The 21,643-nt window shown below is 43.6% G+C and overlaps 1 protein-coding gene across 1 annotated transcript in view; it reads left to right on the top strand.

Moving 5' to 3' along the window:
- Positions 1 to 10,635: 10,635 nt before the first annotated feature.
- Positions 10,636 to 21,643, top strand: part of LOC147021134 (uncharacterized) — a 35,791-nt gene continuing 24,783 nt past the window's right edge. Inside the window, exon 1 of the mRNA XM_085890942.1 lies at positions 10,636 to 10,739. Within this exon, the coding sequence (XP_085747068.1) occupies positions 10,737 to 10,739 (3 nt within the window). The 5' untranslated portion in view covers positions 10,636 to 10,736. The remainder of the gene's footprint in view (positions 10,740 to 21,643) is intronic.

Raw genomic sequence — 21,643 nt, 5'->3', positions numbered from 1 at the left:
TGAGAGTGAGAGTGAGGGGTGAGGGGGGTGAGTTGGCACTGAAGTTGGAAAAAAAGAATGGTTGATGGAAAGCGAGCATCCATGGCAAACTGTGGTTTTTAAAAGTTTTAGGTCAGAGATGCGATTTAACACAATTCTTGATGGATGCAATGAAGGCGAATTCAGAGCATGGAGAGAAGAAGCGCTGTAATAGTTGGATTTTTTAGGCAAGGAATGAAGGAGAGGTAGAAAAGGGAGCAGTCTGTTAAAATAGCAGAAGAGTAGTGCATTGTGAAACAGTAAAGAGTACCACAAGTGTGAGAGAGGAAGATGAAGCATTATAAGATCGTTTTTGTTGTTAATATTAATGTATGAGAGAGTTCAACAGATTAGGTCATGGAAGTGTAAAAAAAAAAAGAAGAAATCGAGGAAGACGAGGAGGAAGTTAAGAGGAAGAAGAAGTAGCAGAATCGGGAGAAGGTGAGCGTGTTGTTGTTGTTGTTGTTGTTGGGTATATATATATATATATATATATATATATATATATATATATATTTTTTTTTTGAGATGAGAAAGATTAGTTGGGAGAATGGGGGATGTTTGGAAAGTGGGGAGGATGAAAATTGAAGGTAATGGGGAGGATAGAAATTGAAGGTAATGGGGAGAAAAAACAAACAAACAAACAAACAAAAAAAAACGATCGAACACCGAGTGGAACCGGTAGGCCCCAAGCCTAGGACTAGGCCTCAAACACCAGGTAAGAACGTCGACATAAATACTCACAAAATAGCACGATTTTTGAAACAAAACCGAACTAGGAACACACATTAACATGTAGGTGAGAAAATTAAACAGTTAAAACGGGACAAATAACAACCGGAACTTAACTTTGAGGACGTCAGCAGGGAGCCCCGAAGGAGACCTCTTGCCGCTCAAAACCGGAACCGGAAGCGAGCTTGTTGTTCCGAGCTTTATGGAGGGAACTGAGATTACCCTTAGTTGGGTTTGCTTTCCATGAGGCAAAGGCAAGTTGTTTCAGGACAACTACCTCGCCACAAGCTTCAGTGAATCATGGGTGGGAGGAAGGGTAGGACAACTGCAGACAAGAGGGGATAAATCTGTGCATGATGGAGAGCAAGTTTCTTTGAAAGAATTCCCAGGATTAGTTCATGTTGGAGAAAGTAGCAATGGGAGACCAGTCTAGAAGTTTTATGGCTGCTTGGAGACTCTGCCTGTCGGCTTGAGTGAAATGCCAGACTCGACGGCGCTGAGGTGGTTCTCTAATAACAGCCAGAGCGATGTCCACTTTGACAAGGACGTGGTAAGAAGAACTGATTGGAGCGGAGGAAGAACAGCAGATATTTTCAGGGAAATTTGTCAAAATCAGATCTAGAAGAGATGGAGTACCATTGGTTGAGATCCGGGTCGTGAAATTGACTGATTGAGTCAGTCCCAATGAGTCACAGAAAGCTTTTGCTGAGGTGCCTTGACAGGTGAGAGAGGTACCCACACCGAGCCAACTGGAATGATGACAATTGAAGTCACCACATTTGAGGAAGAGAGAGTTTGGATGAGGAGATCGAAGTTGGTCCATGTTTTTGGATAGTGAGGTGTAAATGGAGTCATCACTCTTCGGTGGATGGTGCAGTACACATATAAACATTAGGTGGGAGTGGAGGGGAAACCGTAGTCAGAGGTATTCCTGGGGGAGTGAGGGCAGTGCATGGAGAGTGAGGAATAGAGTCTTTGATGAAGAGAGCAACTCCGCCACCAGGACAAGGCTCAGGTCTGTCATACCGGAGGAGGAAGTAACCAGGGAGAGATACTTGGGAGTCAGAGACGTCTGGGGAGGGGGAGGGTAGGACAAGGGACGAGGGGGGGAGGTAAGGAGAGTTGTTGAAAGAGTGTGGTGGATTGCAGAATAGCTAGGGGCGAGGGCCGAATGAGGAGGAGAAAAGGCCCTGTGGTGCTGGGGGAGAAGGGGGAGCAAGAGAGGGGGCAGAAGGCAGTTGAGGATTTGAGGAAGTAGAGTGATGATATGGAGGTGAGAGGGCAGGGGAAGGAGGCAGCTTTGTGGATGTGAGTGGGGGGGGCAACTTTGAGAAGGGTGAGTGAGGGGGTGAATGGTGGGATAAGGGTGAGTGGGGAGAGTTGAGGAAGAAAGGTGAGAGGTGGTTTTTGAGAAAGGTGAAAGGGAGGCTTGGAGGGAGAAGAGTGTGATGGTTGCTTTGGGATCGAGGGGTGATGAGAGGGGTGAATTGGCACTGTAGTTGAAAAAAAAAGAATGGTTAATGGAAAGCGAACATTTAAAGCAAACTGGGTTTTTTTAATTTTTCCATCAGAGATGCAATTACAGACATTTATTGATGCAATAAAGGTGAATTTAGAGAATGGAGAGAAGAAACGCTGTAACAGTTGGATTTTTTTGGCAAGGTATCGAATTTGGAGCAGTCTGTTGAAATAGAAAAAGAGTGTTGCATTATGATACAGTAATGAGTACCACATGTGTGAAAGAGGAGGATGAAGCATTATAAGAGAAAATTTTTATTCCTATTATTTTTATTATTATTATTATTATTATTATTATTATTATTATTAATTTTTTGAGAGAGTTTTCAATTGATTAGGTCATGGAAAGGTTGCAGAAAAAAATCGTAAGGTCAATGGTGAATTTGGATCGGTAAACGCAGAGGGTGGGAACAGATGACGTGGTTACGGGGGAAGCACGTGGCTATGGGAGGAATGTTGTCAAAAGTGAATTTATTTATTTATTTTAAATAACGATTGCGTAACATTCAGAAAAGGGAAGGTTGAAGTAAAATCGTGGAGGTGTATGGTGAATTTGGAACGGTAAACGCAGAGGGTGGGAACAGATGACATGGTTACGGGGGAAGCACGTGGCTATGGGAGGTGTGTTGTCAAAAGTGAATTTATTTATTAATTTATTTTAAATAACGATTGCGTAACATTCGGAAAAGGGAAGGTTGACGTAAAATCGTGGAGGTGTGTGGTGAATTTGGAACGGTAAACGCAGAGTGAAGTTGCTGGGTCGATTAAAAGTATCAGGAAGAGTAGAGAGAAACGTGGTTACAGGAGGTGTTTGGATAGAAAGGATACATGGAAGATTATTACTTTTTGGATGGATTTTTGAAGAATAGGTAAGATTCGGGAATGGAAGGTTGGAGGAAGAAATGGTGAAGGTAATGGCGAGTCAGCTCAAATAGAATAAAGATGGTGTGCTGGCAGGAGGAAGAAGAAGAAAGAAGAGGAAGAAGAAGAAGAAGAAGAAGAAGAAGAAGAAGAAGAAGAAGAAGAAGAAGAAGAAGAAGAAGAAGAAGAAGAAGAAGAAGAAGAAGAAGAAGAAGAAGAAGAAGGATGGGGACTCGTGGAAAGGCAGGGAAAAAGGTAGTTTTTTTCTTTTGAGTTTCAGAAAAGAAACAGTGTTTAGTTGGGAGTGATGGGGACGTTGGGAAAGTGGGGAAAATAGGAATTGAAGGTGATAGGGAGAGAATACAAATAATAACGATCGTACACCAAGAGGGGAGGATGGGTAGGCCTTAAGGAACCCGGTAAGACAAGGTCGACAAAAACTCACAAAATAGCACGATTTTTGGAACAAAACTGAACTAGGAACACACAGAAACATGTAGGTTAACAGTTAAAATGGGACAGAGAACGACCGGATACTTAACTTTGAGAATGTCCGCAGAGACCCCTGAGAGAGACCTGCCGTTGCTGCAAACCCAGAACCGGAAGTTCGAAAGTTATTGATGAAGTTCACTCACTCAAACTCCTGGGTCTCACTATCAGCCATCTTTCTTGGGCAAACCACATGGGTACGTTGAGGACTTGGGGCTGGGTAAGTTGAGGACTCGGGGCTGGGGAGGTTGAGGACATGGAGCTGGGTAAGTTGAGGACTTGGGGCTGGGGGAGTTGAGGACTTTGGGCTGGGAGAGTTGAGGACTTGGGGCTGGGAGAGTTGAGGACTTTGGGCTGGGAGAGTTGAAGACTTGAGGATGGCAGAGTTGAGGACTTGGGGTGTTGTGGGGAATGATTTAAGCAGCATCTTTCGGGAGCACATCGCTGCAAAATATCAATTTCAGATAGTATTATATACATTTGACTGTTCTTTGCATAGTATTGTGAAGTCACACATCTTACATGACGTGGAAGTTCTGCGGGTACTTGCTCGTGTAATATATTGCGAGAATGTGCTTATTTTAAAATTGTTTATAATAACAAGTCTCTCTTCATGATGAAAGTTGAATTTATGAATGGTTTCAGAATAAAGAAAAGTCCAAAATGCAGAAATGGTGTTGGAAATATGTGATGGCACATGATGATCAATTTTGGTCACATGGTCATCAAAAACAAAATTTCTCCGAGGACCTGAAGGCTGCAGCAGAACTCTGATTTGGCTCTCTAGCAACAGGCAGCTGCAGATGCGAAGACCTTGCTTGAAAAATCCAAACAAGCAAAAACCTGCAGACAACTGCTAAAGCACAAGTCTGCAGACTGCAGGATATCATCCCCAAAGCCTGCAACCGCAACCCCATCCAAGTCTGGAACTGCACACACAGTAACCAATCCTGCAACGTCAAGTTTTGCAGGGAAGAATGCAAGAACCAATGAAGAGCAGCAACTGTGTTTTTTCACTCATTATTAATTTATTTATTTTGTAGGCAGCCTTTGACTACTGGTTGTATTTTTGCTGGAAGCACGACTGTGCCACTGTGCTCCCTGTGGGTGAGGCCAATAATTTTTAATTTATTTAGGGGTCAGCGAATGGTCACCTACTCTTCACGAAGGACACCGTGAGAGTTTTAACGGTCACCAACTATTGTTGGTAGATGGGATGCCCAGTTTAACTTTCATCCAAAGGACAGCACATACGGAAGCCTCTCCCTGTCTGCAAAACACCACTGACAGTTGAATGCTGGTCCGAAATGCGAACCCTGACTGGATGGCTTTGGTACGAGTGTTTGAAACTCCAGGTCATTCTTCCAGCCATGTTCATCTTTTATAAATGGCTGAGGTGTGTGTGTGTGTGTGTCATACTTTTTTCTCGATTAACTATGTACGTCTCTTCATTAATTACGCACGATTGGAATGTACCTTTTGACTGCTGAGACCCCTTCGAACTTTGAAGACCTTTTAAGACCCTCAAGAACCTGAAGACGTCGAGGACCCAAAAATGACCCAAAAATTCCCTAAGAGCCAAAAAGTTCCTGAGGGCCCAAAATCTCCAAACGTCGTTGAAGACCCGAAAGTCCAAAAAATTCCTCGAGGGACCCGAGGACCCAAAAGTTGCAAAAGGCCCAAAAGTTCAAAAAAGTCCCTTAGGACCCAAAAGTCCCAAAAAGTTCCCGAGTTTATTGCTGGTCTGAAATTCGAACCCTGACTGGATGGCTCAGATTGGAGTGTTTGGAACTCCAGGCTTGAATGCTAAACTCTATGTTTGCTTCTAAATCTTGTGTCCAAAACCCATCACTTTCTGTACATACCTTATCTAATCACACCCAGCTGTTCCTGGACTCTGTGTCCTTTTCTCCTGACAAAGTGGAGATTTTTTCTGTCAAACCTCGACTCAGATTCTGCCAGTGGTCCAGACAACATCAGCCCATGTGTCTGAAAAACCTGCTCTGCTGCTCTTGCTCACCCTCTCTCTGTTCTATTCCCCTCTCATTTGCTCAAGGCCATCTGCCATCTGCTTGGAAATCAGCAAACATCACCGCCCTGCATAAAAAGGTGCAAAAACAGATCCCTGCAAATACAGACCAATCAGCCTTCTCCCAATCATCAGCAAGGTTATGGAATCCATCATCGCTTCAGACATTAAATCCTTCCTCTTCTCCAATGGCTTGATTTCCGATCATCAATTTGGTTTCAGACCAGGTCACTCTTAAGGCCCAGTCACACCTTGACGTTTTTGCCAGCTTATGCCGATTTTTGGAAAATTTGTCTAAAACGCTGGTACACGTCGAATACGTTATGGGTAAGTTTTGATAACATTGAGAGCACGCTGAAAAACACTGCCATACGTCGTAGTACGCTGGCTTTAAACGTTGTACTTTTCGGTTGTCCTCAAATTTTCCATGCTTGAAATTTTAAGACTTATGCCAGCGTATGACTCACACGTTCCGCATAACACTGGCCATAAGTTGTAGGCACGTCACGCGATCGTTGACACACGTGGACACACGTTACTTGTAAGTTACTCATCAGTCAAAACACGTCGAGGTAATGTTTAGCGTACCCGAAAATTATTTCTAACCTATGAGTTACGTGTTGTACTCACGTTACGCGATCGGTGACACACATCAACACACGTTACTAGTAAGGTACTCATAAGTCGAAACACATCAAGGTAATGGTTAGCGTTGTGGTGAATTGAAGGTCGTGACGTGTGATCACATGTTGCCCAGCTCGAGCACAGAAGAGATAAAGCTGAGGTTCGGCTCGGCCGCGGGGTTTGTCCCTGGGGCATTGTCGTTTTATGTCGGCGGCTCACTTGGTGCTCATTGAATGGTGAGAATACTGATTGATATATAATACTGATTTATTTTGCGGTGATTAGTTGTGCGTGTGTACCTTACTGCTTATGTACTCCATGCTGCGTCTGTATTTCCTGGTGTGCCCGTAGAAGCGGCTTCAATCAAATGGAATAAAGCCTAAACTCTGAAGGTTCTTCTCTCGTCCTCATTTCAATTTATTCCATTTGGTTTTCTCGGCTCTCTCAACCAACGATGGACAAGATCTACAAACCAGAGAGGTTCGACGCAGACCCAAACGCGACTGACTCAGAAATGAAATGGTCGCATTGGTTCCGTTCCTTCTCACACTATCTGACCATCATCGAAGAGGGAGCTGACAAATTGGCCGCCCTCGTGAATCATGTCTCGCCCAGCGTATACAGGCTCTTCTCGGAGTGCGACACTCACGAAGCAGCGATCGACGTGCTGCAGGCGCTCTATGTGAAGCGCAAGAACGAGGTATACATACGACATCTTCTCAACACACGCAAGCAAGCAGCCGGGGAGACAATCGATCAGTTCCTGCAAGCTCTGAATCAGCTGGGAAAAGACTGCAGCTTCCGGGCCGTAAGCGCCGAGGAACACCGAAAGGAAGCGACCCGGGAGGCATTCATCCAAGGACTTAGATCAGCCCACATACGGCAACGCTTACTAGAGAAAGCGCAACCCACTCTTGACAAGATAGTCGATCAGGCTCGAGTGATGGATACGGCACAGCAGCAATCTGAGTCATTTAGGACACCGATGCTGCTAATGAACGCCGCTACGGTGGAAACTCAAGGAACCCCACTGGCACAGACACAGCCAGACATAGGGGATGGAGAAACACCCGAGGAGCCGGATACACAGGCCACGTCAAACTCCTCAGCAACTGCTCCAGTTGGTAAATGCTTCTTTTGTGGGTACAAAAGACACCCCGCCAAAAATGCCCCGCCAGAGATGCCACATGCATGAATTGTGACAAGAAAGGGCATTATGCCAGGGTATGTAAATCTACTCTAAGGAGAAATAAACCCACTTCTGCGGCTCTCTACTCGCAAAATAAATTAACTGCAGCCTCCCCGGGGAATCTATCCAAGGCTATCATCAACGTACGAATTAACGGGCATATGGCTGAGGCACTGATTGATACCGGTAGCTCTGAAAGTTTCGTCAACAGCTCGCTAGTGAAGGGCAGGAAATGAAAAATCCACCCGACAGACAATACGGTATGCATGGCCTCCACATCACTACAGTCCCGCGTACGAGGGTACTGCAATGTTGAATTGGACGTAAAAGGGTACACGCATCGGGATGTAAGGGTACTGGTGCTTCATGATTTGTGCGCAGACGTAATTCTGGGTCATAATGTCCTCAAGCAGCACACGAGCGTCGAAATACCCTTTGGAGGAAGCAAACCTCGTCTAATTTTAAATGCCTTGACTACCGCCGAGGTAACGTCCCCCCAGCTGTTCGCTAACCTGTCGCCGGTCTGCAAACCGATAGCGATCAAATCGCGGCGATATACCACTGCTGACATGAATTTCATCACTTCAGAAACCAAGCGATTACTGGAAGAAGGAATTATAGAACCGAGCGATTCGCCATGGCGCGCACAGGTGTTGGTGACCAGCAGTCAGAACCATAAGAAACGAATGGTTGTCGATTATTCCCAAACGGTCAATCGCTTCACCCAACTCGACGCCTACCCCCTGCCGCGCATAGACGAGATGGTCGAACGCGTGGCCAATTATAATATATTCAGCACCATCGACTTGCGAAGCGCCTATCACCAAATTCCCATCCGAGAGGAAGACAAACCTTACACCGCATTCCAGGCAGGTAGGCGCCTCTTCCAATTCAGGAGAATACCTTTCGGTGTCACGAATGGAGTAGCTTGCTTCCAACGGGTTATGGACGACATCATCTCAGATGAAAACCTCAAAGACACTTTTGTTTACGTGGACAATGTCACAGTGTGCGGTAGGGATCAGGGGGAACATGACTTGAATCTGGACAGATTCTTGAGCATTGCTAGAAAATATAATCTGACTCTCAACTACGAGAAATGCGTATTCTCGGCAAGGTCAATTGACCTACTCGGCTACACAATAGCCGACGGCACAATTAAGCCTGATCCTGAGCGATTGCGCCCACTTCGTGAGCTACCCCCACCTCAGGACCTGCAGACAATGCGCCGGGTGATCGGCATGTTCGCTTACTATGCGAGATGGATTTCGCAATACTCCGAGAAAATACATCCCCTAGTGCATTGCAAAAACTTTCCACCAGATGCCGCTGTTTTAACAGCTTTCCACAACCTCAAAGACGATATCAGTAATTCCGTGGTTTTATCGATCGATAGCTCGGTGCCCTTTGTGGTGGAGACAGATGCTTCTGATCACGTGATAGCTGCTACGCTTAATCAGTCTGGGCGACCCGTCGCGTTCTTCTCGAGAACTCTCTCTGGAAGCGAGCAGAGACACTCAGCGATAGAGAAGGAAGCGTACGCCATCGTCGAAGCGCTGCGTAAATGGAGACATTATTTACTGGGAAACCACTTCACGCTCGTTACGGACCAACGATCCGTGGCATTCATGTTTGATGGGAAAAATAACGGGAAAATTAAGAATGAAAAAATTATGAGATGGCGGATAGACCTAGCCTGCTATAGTTACGACATTGTTTACCGGCCCGGGAGGGAAAACCCTGCTGCAGACACCTTCTCGCGGGTCTACTGCTCGGCAGCAATCAGTCGGGCTTTGCAAGACCTCCATGTGTCTCTGTGCCACCCGGGGGTAACCAGAATGGCACATTTCGTACGCAGACAGAACCTGCCCTATTCTATTGAAGATATTAAACAAATGAATGCTTCATGCCCTGTTTGTGCTGAACTAAAACCCAGATTCTATGGTCCGGCTTCTGGCAGACTGATCAAGGCCACTTCTCCCTTCGAGAGACTAAACATTGACTTCAAAGGGCCCCTGCCGACCGAGACAGACAACAGATACATATTCACTGTTGTTGATGAGTATTCAAGGTTCCCTTTCGCGTTTCCGTGCTCGGATATGACCTCGGGCACTGTCGTGAAATGTCTGTCTGACCTCTTCGCTATGTTTGGGAAACCTTCGTACATACATTCAGACAGAGGGCCGTGTTTCATGTCGGCCGGTCTAAAACAATTCCTATTAGAGCACGACATCGCAACTAGTCGAACGACGGGTTACAACCCACAGGGTAATGGGCAGGTGGAACGGTATAACGGGGTTATTTGGAAAGCCGTAACTCTGGCGTTGAAATCAAGAGGGCTGGGCCCCGAGCGGTGGGAGGTTACCCTTCCCGACGCTCTGAATTCCATACGCTCTTTGCTCTGCACGTCCACCAATGCAACTCCTCACGAACGAATGTTTACTCACCAGCGACGTTATGTTGACGGCCAATCGGTGCCCAATTGGCTAACCCATCCCGGAACAGTGTTCATGAAACGCCCGGTACGACAAAGCAAGTATGAACCCATGGTGGAAGAGGTCGAACTCATCGATACTAATCCAGAGTATGCTCATGTCAGGCTCCCGGATGGCAGGGAGACCACTGTGTCGGTTCGCCATTTGGCTCCCTCAGGAACTCCTCCCGCAAGTACACCACCATCTGGCACACCTCCCTCTGACATCCCCTCCCCAGGTGTTCCCCCCCCCCAGGGACTCCACCCGAGAAGGGTGACGACGGGGCTACCGCGTTCCACCCGGGGGCGATCGGGGAGTCATCTCCGGCACGAGTCGAGGCTCACCAAGAGGATCGGAAGCCTCCCTCAAGTGAAACCGCCATCTACTCCCGGAGAGGCCGGCGAATAATACCCCCTCGCCGACTCAATCTGTAAAGGGGATTATCGGCATCCTCGATGCTCATGCTCCTATATGCTCATTACATAATATATCGATGCTCATTACCATGCTCCTACAACTCAAAATAATCCTCACTGCTTGGCATGTATGCTTCTGTAGTTTAGATAGCTCGCATTGCTTGAAATGTATACTCCTGTAGCGCTGAAGTAATCATGGTGCGTTAGCTGGGCCTCTAGTTACATTTTAAAGACGGGGAGAATGTGGTGAATGGAAGGTCGTGACGTGTGATCACGTGTTGCCCAGCTCGAGCACAGAAGAGATAAAGCTGAGGTTCGGCTCGGCCGCGGGGATTGTCCCTGGGGCATTGTCGTTTTATGTCGCCGGCTCACTTGGTGCTCATTGAATGGTGAGAACACTGATTGATATATAATACTGATTTATTTTGCGGTGATTAGTTGCGCGTGTGTACCTTACTGCTTGTACTCCATGCTGCGTCTGTATTTCCTGGTGTGCCCGTAGAAGCGGCTTCAATCAAATGGAATAAAGCCTAAACTCTGAAGGTTCTTCTCTCGTCCTCATTTCAAGCGTCAGTGTTCCAGACTCCCTGGTTTTTTTTTTTTTATTTTTTTTTTTTTCTTCCTTCCTTCGGCATGACGGTGATTTTGACACTTCGATTTCTAGTGCGGTTATAATATAATATAATTAATAGGCTGCCGCTCAACGATTTAAATCATAACCGCACTGTACACTGAACACCGTCATACCGAAGAAAAAAAACCCGGGAGTCTGGAACACTGACGCTAACCATTACCTCGACGTGTTTCGACTTATGAGTCACTTTCAAGTAACGTGTGTCGATGTGCGTCAACGATCGCATATCGTGCGTACAACTTATTCCCATCGCATGCGGAGCGTATGTCATACGCCAAGTACGTCGTAAAATGTTTAACACGTTTATAATTACAAGACGTACTCCACTTAATACGACGTATGATAGCGTACTTTAGCGTTGTATTCACGCATACCAAACTTAACCATACCGTATTCGACGTGCGCCAGCGTTTTAGACAAATTTTTCAGAGGTCGGCATACGCTGGCTAAAACGTCAAGGTGTGACTGGGCCTTAACCTTGACATGCTGTTTCTGCTTTCCAAACAATGGATGAAGATCCTTAATGCCAGACATGAGATCAGAGCCATCTCCCTGGACATATCACGAGCTTTTGACATGGTCTGGCACCCTGCCCTGCTCGCCAAACTCTCTTCCTATGGTATCCAAGGCCCTCTCTACTCGTGGCTCACCGACTTCCTCTCCTGTCACAGCCAACGTGTGGACCTTAATGGAGTTCTCTCATCCCCTCTACCTGTCCAGGCTGGAGTTTCTCAAGGTAGCGTTCTGGGCCCTATGCTTTTTCTGGTTTTCATCAGTGATCTATCCAACTCTCTGGAAAATCCTCTTCATGTCTACGCTGATGACTCCACCCTCTGCCATACCACGTCATCTCTCAGATCAGCAAGCAGCAGCCTCTTCACACTCTTGTCTCCAATGGGGATAAAGTCCGAAGCTGGTCCAACATTTGGGACATGTCTTTCAATGCTGACAAATCTCACTCTCACCATGTCGCTCCGAACAGACTTTCTGGAGAACCCCTCCATCTTGGTCCTCCACAATCCTCTTGAAGAAGTCCTTTCATACAAGCTTCTGGGTCTCACTATCTGCCATGATCTTTCCTGGGAGAGCAACATTTCCAAGCTGTCCTCCAAAGCCGGTGGCTGTCTGGGCATCCTACCTTGTGCAAAATCCTTCCTTTGCACACCTAAGCTCCTGACCACATGCAAAGCTTTCATCCATAGCCTGATGGAGTACTGTTCTCTCCTCAGGTGTAAGGCAGGAGCACTAACCCATTCTCAGCTTCATGCTGTGGAAACCAAGGCATTTAGGATCATTGGTATCTCCCGCGATGAGGCTGTGTCTTTGGGTCTCTCACTCTCTCACCACAGATCGGTGGTCTTTCTGTCTTTGAACATCTCCTCTCTGGCCTCATCCTCCCCCCTTCCTCTGTCTGAAATATGTCCCCCACCCCCACCCCCCACCAAAATCTAGAATGACTGCTCACCTTCACTCTTTCATTCCTCTATTTTCCCACCTTTGGAACAAACTCCCACACTCTCTTCAATCCCCTCTTTCCCCCCCTATCTTCAAAATAGCTGTTCACCGCCATTCTCTTTCCCCATCCAAAACCACGATCTTTTCTACCACTGTTAAGCTACCCAAACCCACCTCCTTCTCTCGCATCCGGATCTGGATTCAGAGCTTCACCAAAGTAAAATCAATTCGTCCTTGCCACACACCCAACCTGTCCACCACGTTTAATCCAAATCAGTTTACAGCTTTTTGTGAAATCCTGCACACAAACAAACAGACAGACAAACAAACAAGAACGACGTCATACAGAGCACGATACTTGCAAAATCCCCAAAAACAAATTTGACCATAAAAATAATTGGTGGTTGGATTCAGTGACCTGATATGCAAATTCTTTTCAAATTTCAAGTCAATCAGATGAAAATTTAGGATTTTAGAAAATTGACAAAGTTGTTGACCTTTGGCTGAGTTTGACCTTATGACCTCAAACAATTGGCTTCTTGCTTATGTTGAACTCCAGCAGGTTGTGAAGTTTCATGAAGATCCTTTTAAAATTGTGACCTGTTGGCGATTGACATACATACAGACAGACAAACAGACAGAATAACGCACTCGACCAACTAATATACTTGAAAAATCATTGATTTTCTCAAGTAACAAACAGACATAATGACAAATCACTCATAGTGACACTTGGCACAACTGCACAAAGTAGAACGTCAATCGGTCGGAGGCATACCTCTGCGAGGTGGAACAGTTCACGTTTTATATCGCACTGATGGGCTGGATCCGAACCAAAATCGAATCCGCTTGTTCTTGTCACCTAACCAACTCATCCACCTTGTTTTGTCATAACTCGTCCACAACTTTTTGAGATATATATATATATATATATATATATATATATATATATATATATATATATATATATATATAAATAATAGTTTTTGGCCCTGTCTATCAATTTTAGAAATTAGGGTTGTGTTGACCTTTCGACCTTAAAATTAATTGTTCGTTGAATTCATTGACCTGCTATGCAAATCCTGTTCAAATTTCAAGTCAATCATATGCAAATTGAGGATTTTAGAAAGTGATCCTAAGTTGTTGAGCATTTGGTCTATGTTGACCTTTTGGGTTGTGCTGACTTCAAAAATAATTGGGTGTTGTATTCAGTGAGCTGATGCAAATGGTCTTCTAATTTCTAGATAATCTGATTAAAATTGAGAGATTTTTGAAATTCGGCCGAAGTTGAGCTTTTGGGCTACGTTGACCTTTTGATCTATGTTGACCTCAAAAATAATAGGTCTTTGAATTCAGTGACTTGATATGTTAATCCTTTTCAAATTTCAAGTCAATCGGATAAAAATAGAGGATTTTCAAAAATTTTGCCCCAAATTGGCCTTTTGGCCTATGTTTTCCTCAAAATTAATAGGTGGTTGAATTCAGTGACATGATATCCAAATGCTCTTGAAATTTCAAGTTAATTGGATTAAATTTGAGGATTTTAGAAATTTGGCCTATGTTGGCCTTATGGCCTATGTTTTCCTCAAAATTAATAGATGGTTGAATTCAGTGACATGATATCCAAATGCTCTTGAAATTTCAAGTTAATTGGATTGAAATTGAGGAATTTTAGAAATTTGGCCTATGTTGACCTTTTGGTCAATGTTGACCTTTTTGCCTATGGTAACCACAAAAATAATAGGTGGTTGAATTTAGTGACCTAATATGCAAATGGTCTTCAAATTTCAAGTCAATCGGATGAATATTGACAATTTTCGAAACAATTGAAAAATTTAGCCTATTTTGAGTTGATCTTATGGCCTATGTTGACCTTTTGACCTATGATAACCTCAAAAGTAATCGGTGGTTGAATTCACTGACCAAATATGCAAATTCTGTTCAAGTTTAGCGTCAATCAGATGAAATTTGAGGATTTTAGAGAATTTGACTCAAATTAGCCTATTTGCCGATGTAGACCTTTTCCGTCAACCAAATTTTACGAAACTTCAATGCGGGACGTCACAGGGTCGGTGACCTTAATCTCTGAAAATTTCAGAACGATCGATTGAGCAGTTTGGGCTCGAGGCGAGCGGACAGACAAACACGCACACAAACATACAAACGGAGCCGATCAACATACTTGTCAAAAAAGTTTTTTTTTTCGCCAGAGTAATAAAGCATGCAACCAACCAATGGACTTGAAAAATCTTTGATTTTCACAAGTAACATGCAAGCAAACTAGAAATCACTCATCGAATGACACTTGGCGAAACAGAACCAATCATTTCGTAACTCCAATACTATTTTCTGTTGAGAGAAAAAAGATTAAATGATATATATATATATATATATATATATATATATATATATATATATATATATATATATATATATATATATATATATATATATATATATATATATATATATATATATATATATATATATATATATATATATATATATACTAGAACGGGCACTCAGTAGAGCACATACCTTCGCCAACACTACATTTTGCCCCCCCCCCCCCAGAAACCGTTGATAGTGAGGGTATTTAATCCCATACCACATCTGCCATCTCATATGTGTTATGATGGCTTAAAAACATTAAATTTCCTGCTGTTTGACACTGATTCACGTACATTGTACAATTTCTGTATGAACTCCCTGACCTTTTTGGGTGTCAGTGTCAAGTCAATCTGATGACGACTGGTCACATTATAAGAAATTATTTTCTGTCATTTTAGGGGCATTTTTCACACGCGAGTTTCTGTTTTTCTAAATAAGTTATTTATTGTGAACAAACAAACATTCATTTTCAGAAAGTATGACATCTGAAAGTACTAATTCAGCTGTGTGTACTATATGTAGAGCGTATGACATTAGCTAGTTGCACGATAGGGGGTTGAAGTACTATCGATAAATAGATAAAGTATAAGTTGTGAAATATGCCTCTCCTGGTGCCAAAGTCCCATTGGTTTGCATGGAGAGAACTATGTTTTTGCCTGCTAATCTGTTTTTATTACCTGCATCCTTACAACTGTAGAATGTGCATATCTTTTATTTTTTAATATCTTCAAATTGCACCAGCAGCCGAAAGCATCATGGCACATAAGAATGACACATTTGAAGCACACATCAGGTGATCGTGCATTTTTTTTAGAACGGTTGACATCAGCTGGTTGTGGTTGCGCAATCCAAAAGTAATACGTCAGCTGGCTCCTAATTTATAAAAAGGAACATTTTTTGTTTAGTGTGCGTACGTGCCACTAAGGTATGCACATTTTGTAAGTTCAGTGACACCCCCCCCCCCATGCTTTAAATTCACCAATAAAGTCACTGTCAAATATTACACATCACAGGATAGGGAATTGAATTCTAAACATTTTAAATCTACTTACATGCAAATTGTATAAGAATTGACCGCGTTATGATGATAAACGTCGTTGACCCCCTTGACCTTTGACCTAAACCACTAACAAAGGTAATGACGTCATTGTGTCATATCGTATATCACAAGATTTGGCATTGAATTCACAACATTTTGGCATTGGTTGCATGCAAATTGGATAAAAATCGACCGCACTATGGCAAAATGACGATTTTGACCTTTTCATGACCTCGACCTCGACCTAATCAAATGGTCCTCGGATAATAACCAATCATCCCACCAAATTTGCTGCGATTCAGTTCAATACTTTTGGAGCTATGCGAATAACAAACAAACAAACACACATATTCACAAATAAATAAATAAATACACAGCGATCAAAACATAACCTTGGCAACAAAGTTTGCGAAGGTAATAAACAAAATTTGGCCTATGTTGACATTTTGGCCGATTATAACCTCAAAAATAATTGGTGGTTGAATTCAGTGAATATGCAAATCCTCTTCAAATAAGATTCTGTTTAACCAACGACTCCACCATTTGGTAAAGTTTTGTGAAGATCAGTTTAAAATTGTAACCTGTAGGCAATTGAGGTGAGTGGACAGAAAAAACAAACGGAAGTGATCAACATACTTGTGGGGAAAATTTTTTTTTTTGCCAAATAACTAACTGAACCGATCAACGCACTTGGCAAAAACTAACCGAACCGATCACACTACAGCAATACCACGGCACACGCTGTTTCTCAACATACTTGTTTCAATTTTATGCTCCTTATACATTTCCGCTCACTGGCTTCTGACATACCCCAATGTGTTCCAAGCCAGTGTTTCACAACAACCGGTCCGGATATGCTCCAGTCCATGACGCTTCCTTCATGGTCTGTAAAAGCTTTAATTGTATTTCACTTTTAAAGGTTAAAAAGAAATCGCTCGGTTTTATGTTAAATTAATGTAATGTGAGCGAATCCATATTTCACAAAATCCAAATTGCGACTCAACACAACGGTTCACCTAAATTTACATTCCACTCCAGCAGCTCTGCTCTAGATATTCCATTTAACCTATGTTGGTGCACAGTGGATATTTGCACATACAGTACAATCCAGTAGGTACTGCATAAACCCCTGAATAAGGTGCCTTTGGATCGTTTTTTTTTCTATTTTCACAAATAAATATTTCAGTGAACATAACAGTGAGGAGGAATGAGATAAAGAAATTGATGGAAGTGATATAAATATTCACAAACAGACACCACTTGAGAACTCACATGATACCATTTCCTGTTCTTCCTGCTGAACTTGTTCTGAACATGTTCAGTCTGTGTGCTTTCAGTTTGCTCAACTAGTTGATATCAATTTTTATTGCCATTTCATTTGTGCCTAAAAATTTGAAATGTCACAGCCCAAGAAAGTTAAACGAGGAATTTCCCTTCAAATTAACTTGGACATTTTGAAACGTTTAAGAGTTCTGGAAGGGGCACAACAACATATTTAATGCAATCAAGAACATCAACGAGTCTTGGAAGGAAGTTGGGTGTGCAAACCTCAATAGTGTGTGGAGGAAACTCGAGCCTGGTTGTGTTCCTCACTCCCAAGGGAGGATTCAAGAGGAGGGAATTCAAGATTTTATTGAAAATTCGAGGAACTTTCTTATTGTCAGGCAAACCCCCAATGAAATTGCACTTTTCAATTTTAATTTCACTGTTTAGTACTGTCCAGTACGTACTTTTATGAATCATTTCAACTGCTATTTATTCATTCATAAGCACAACTTTATCTTAAGAACCCTTATTTTGGTAAAAATGCTGGATTTTGACATCCTTCAGGAACACATCTCCTATTTATAACATTATTCTTACGGGAAAACTTGTTCCGTAACGAGCTGATTCGTGATACTATCTGCTCAGGATGCATTCCTGAAAAACCGAGTGTGAGGTATTGCTGTACTTCGTGAAAAAATTTTCACCAAGTAACAACCAGAGAGATAGGGGTTAAAATGAAACCACCTTCCACCTTCCGTGATAGAGATAAAAACAAGGTACAAGTTCAGTCATATTGAGGGGGATAATTTATGGTCTCATGATGATTAGGCATACCACGATAAGTTTGGATTATTATTATTATTATTGCTCGACCTACTTTTGTATATTGTCAGTTCTGTAGCCTTTAAGAACATTACAACTATGACTTCAGAATTAAATGTTGTGAAAAGTTATTAACATGGGTCTAAATGCATTTGAAAATGTTTCTTCATCTTTCCTCTGAAGAATAAAGCTGTTTCAATTGTGACAATATCAATAATCTATTTTATGTTGATTTTTTTCCGTGTATTGTACCAATTTTCAGCAGTGTCGGAATTTTGTGGCCTTTTGGCCTTTGACCTAATTTGTGACCTAACTTAGATAGTGATTATATCGTCTGAAGGAGGGTTTAGATACGATCAATTATCGACGGAATTTGTAATCCTGTGATAAAAATTAATTGAGTTATACCTATTTATGTTTACCCTACCCCATAATTTTGTTTGAAAAGTGGGGGCAATGGTCGCATAGAAATGGGCAATTTTCACCTCGATCACCGGGTTGCCGCTTGCATGAGAATCATATTTGGATTCCCCAGTCGTTATTACCCCTAAAACACCTAACCAAACTTTTGCACTCAAAAACAAATAAAGTGGCCTCAGGTCCTGGACAATTGCACATCCTCTTTCTTCCCTTTTCACCCTATCATTTGTCTGAGGTCATCTGTCATCTGCTTGGAAATAAGTTGACATCACTGCATTGCATAAAAGGGGCAAAAGCTGAACCCTTTAACTCCAGCTTACTTCCAATCATCAGCAAGGTCATGGAATCCATCATCGCAGTTGATGTAAAACCATACCTTTTCTCCAACAACCTTATATCAGATCAACAATTTAGATTCAAAACAATGCAGTCTGCCTTGGACATGCTGCTTCTCTGCCTTGGACCTAACAATGGATGGAGGCCTTCAATGTCAGACATGAGATCAGGTCCGTCTCTCTGGATACAACGAGTGCTTTTGATGCACTCTGGCATCCTGCTTTGCTCTCCAAACTCACTGCTTATGACATCCAACACCAACTCTACACCTGGCTTACTGTCTTACTCCACTCTCGAAGCCAACATGTGGCACTCACTGAAATCCTTTCATCTCCTCTCCCTGTCAAGGCTGGTGTACCCAAAGGCAGTATTCTGTTCCTTGTCGTTTTCCTGATCTTTATCAATGATCTTTCTGACTCTGGAAAATCGCCTTTATCTATTTTCTTAAGACTCCACCCTGTGCCGTGACTTCCCTCATCCTTCACACAGAAAGGCTGCAACCTTTTCCCTTTTTCAGACCTTGGAAAAAAAAATCACAAGCTGGTCAAACACTTGGAATGTATCTTTCAATCCCAAAAAAGCTCACACTTGCTATCTCTCTCCAAATTGACCATCTGCAAACCATCCCATCTACTTTCTGAATAATTCTCTTGATGAAGTTAACTCATTCAAACCCCTGGGTCTCACTATCAGCCATGATATTTCTTGGGCAAACCACATGGGGAAGTTGAGGACCTGGGGCTGGGGGAGTTGAGGACCTGGGGCTGGGGGAGTTGAGGTCCTGGGGCTGGGGGAGTTGAGGTCCTGGGGCTGGGGGAGTTGAGGTCCTGGGGCTGGGGGAGTTGAGGACCTGGGGCTGGGGGAGTTGAGGACCTGGAGCTGGGGGAGTTGAGGACCTGGGGCTGGGGGAGTTGAGGACCTGGGGCTGGGGGAGTTGAGGACCTGGGGCTGGGGGAGTTGAGGACCTGGGGCTGGGGGAGTTGAGGACCTGGGGCTGGGGGAGTTGAGGACCTGGGGCTGGGGGAGTTGAGGACCTGGGGCTGGGGGAGTTGAGGACCTGGGGCTGGGGGAGTTGAGGACCTGAAGCTGGGGGAGTTGAGGACCTGGGGCTGGGGGAGTTGAGGACCTGGGGCTGGGGGAGTTGAGGACCTGGGGCTGGAGGAGTTGAGGACCTGGGGCTGGTCCTTATTGCCAGAAGCTGAGAGTATCTCTCGAGGATGTGAGGAAGGGCTTTTAAGGAAGATCCAGGTTGGAGTGGAGGAAGTAAAGGAACAGCGAGGTAATCGAAGAGTAGATAAGACTCTGGGTCCAGATAACATTTAACCGAGTATTGGGGGGGGGGGTGTCTGAGCAGGTAAGCGAGATGTTAACGGATATTTTCAATGTTAACGGAAGAGTAGATAAGACTCTGGGTCCAGATAACATTTAACCGAGAGTATTGGGGGCGGGGGGTGTCTGAACAGGTAAGCGAGATGTTAACGGATATTTTCAATAGTTTCCTGAAGTCAGGACACGTACCGGAGCAACAAATGTAACACCAGTATTTAAGAAAGGATCCAGAGAAGAATTGGGAAACTATGGACCTGTTAGTTTGACTTCAGTTGTGGGGAAGGTGTTGTAGACATTAATTAGGGACCGGATGATGAACCATTGAAATAAATACAAACTAATTAAAGGTAGTCAGCATGGGTTTACCAAAAGTAGTTCCTGTTTAACAAATCTTTTAGAGTTCTATGAAGCAGTGTCTGATTGGGTGGACGATGGAAAGGCAGTGGACGTAGTATATCTAGACTTTAAGAAGTCATTTGATAAGGTACCACATCTTGGTCAAAGTGAGGTTCTTAGTCAAAGTGAGGGCGTGTGGAGTGGCTGGTCAGGTAGCTTAATTGGATTGCAAACTGGCTTAGTGATCGGAAGCAAAGAGCAGCTGTGAGTGGGAGGATATCTTGCTGGGAGGATGTAATTAGCGGGGCACCTCAGGGATCGGTACTCGGACCATTACTATTCAATATTTACATCAACAATTTGGATAATGGGGTAAAGAGTAGGCTTTCCAAATTTGTGGATGCCACAAAGCTTGGAGGTAAGGTGGATAGCGGAGGGGGTGGTGAACAGATACAAGTATTGATACTTTTATAGATTGGGCAAAAGATTGGCAGATGGAATTTAACCTGAACAAGTGTAAGGTGTTGGGGATGGGAAAGAACAATGAAATTAGAGATTATAGGATGTAAGGGGTAATTTTGGTGCATGTCACACAGGATCTGGAGGTGGTCATAGATACGGGAGGTAAACAGGTAGCACAGTGCCAGGCAGCTATAGTTAAAGCAAATAGGGGTTTAGGTTGTATTCGGAGGGGGATTATTTATAAATCAAAAGAGGTGGTTTTGACATTGTACAGGAATTTAGTGAGGGCCACATCTCGAATATTGTGTGCAGCTTTGGTCACCACAATTCAGGAAGGACAGAGCTGCCATCGACAGGGTTCAGCACAGGGCAACGAGATTGATTCCGGGCCTAGCAAGACTCAGCTATGAGGAGGGACTGAAGGAGACAGGGCTGTATTCACTAAAAAGGAGGTGGTTACGAGGAGAAGTGACAGAGATGTTTAAGATAATGAAAAGTAAAGATAAAATAAGTGCAGATGAATTATTCAACAGAGTAGACGGTGACAGAACCAGGGGCCATAGCCTGAGAGTAAAGAAGAGGAGAGTTAAGACTATAGTAAGGGACTTTCACTCAAAGAGTATTTAATGCATGGAATGGTCTCCCTGGAATGGTAGTGACAGCAGAAAAAAGTAGATAAGTTTAAATTAGAATAAAATAGGTACCTGGAAGTTCTGGAGATAGAGGGGTATGGGGATGTTGATGAAACTTTGAGGTGGTTTGAGTGTTGATAGGTAATTGTGTACGGAGTGCTGTTGGTGGGG

This window comes from Eptatretus burgeri, chromosome 8, assembly GCF_056783735.1.
Source record: "Eptatretus burgeri isolate ZD-2024b chromosome 8, Ebu_testis_v1, whole genome shotgun sequence".
Taxonomy (NCBI): domain Eukaryota; kingdom Metazoa; phylum Chordata; class Myxini; order Myxiniformes; family Myxinidae; genus Eptatretus; species Eptatretus burgeri.
The sequence above is the reverse complement of the archived record's forward strand: the minus strand, read 5'-3'. Positions and strand labels throughout refer to the sequence as shown.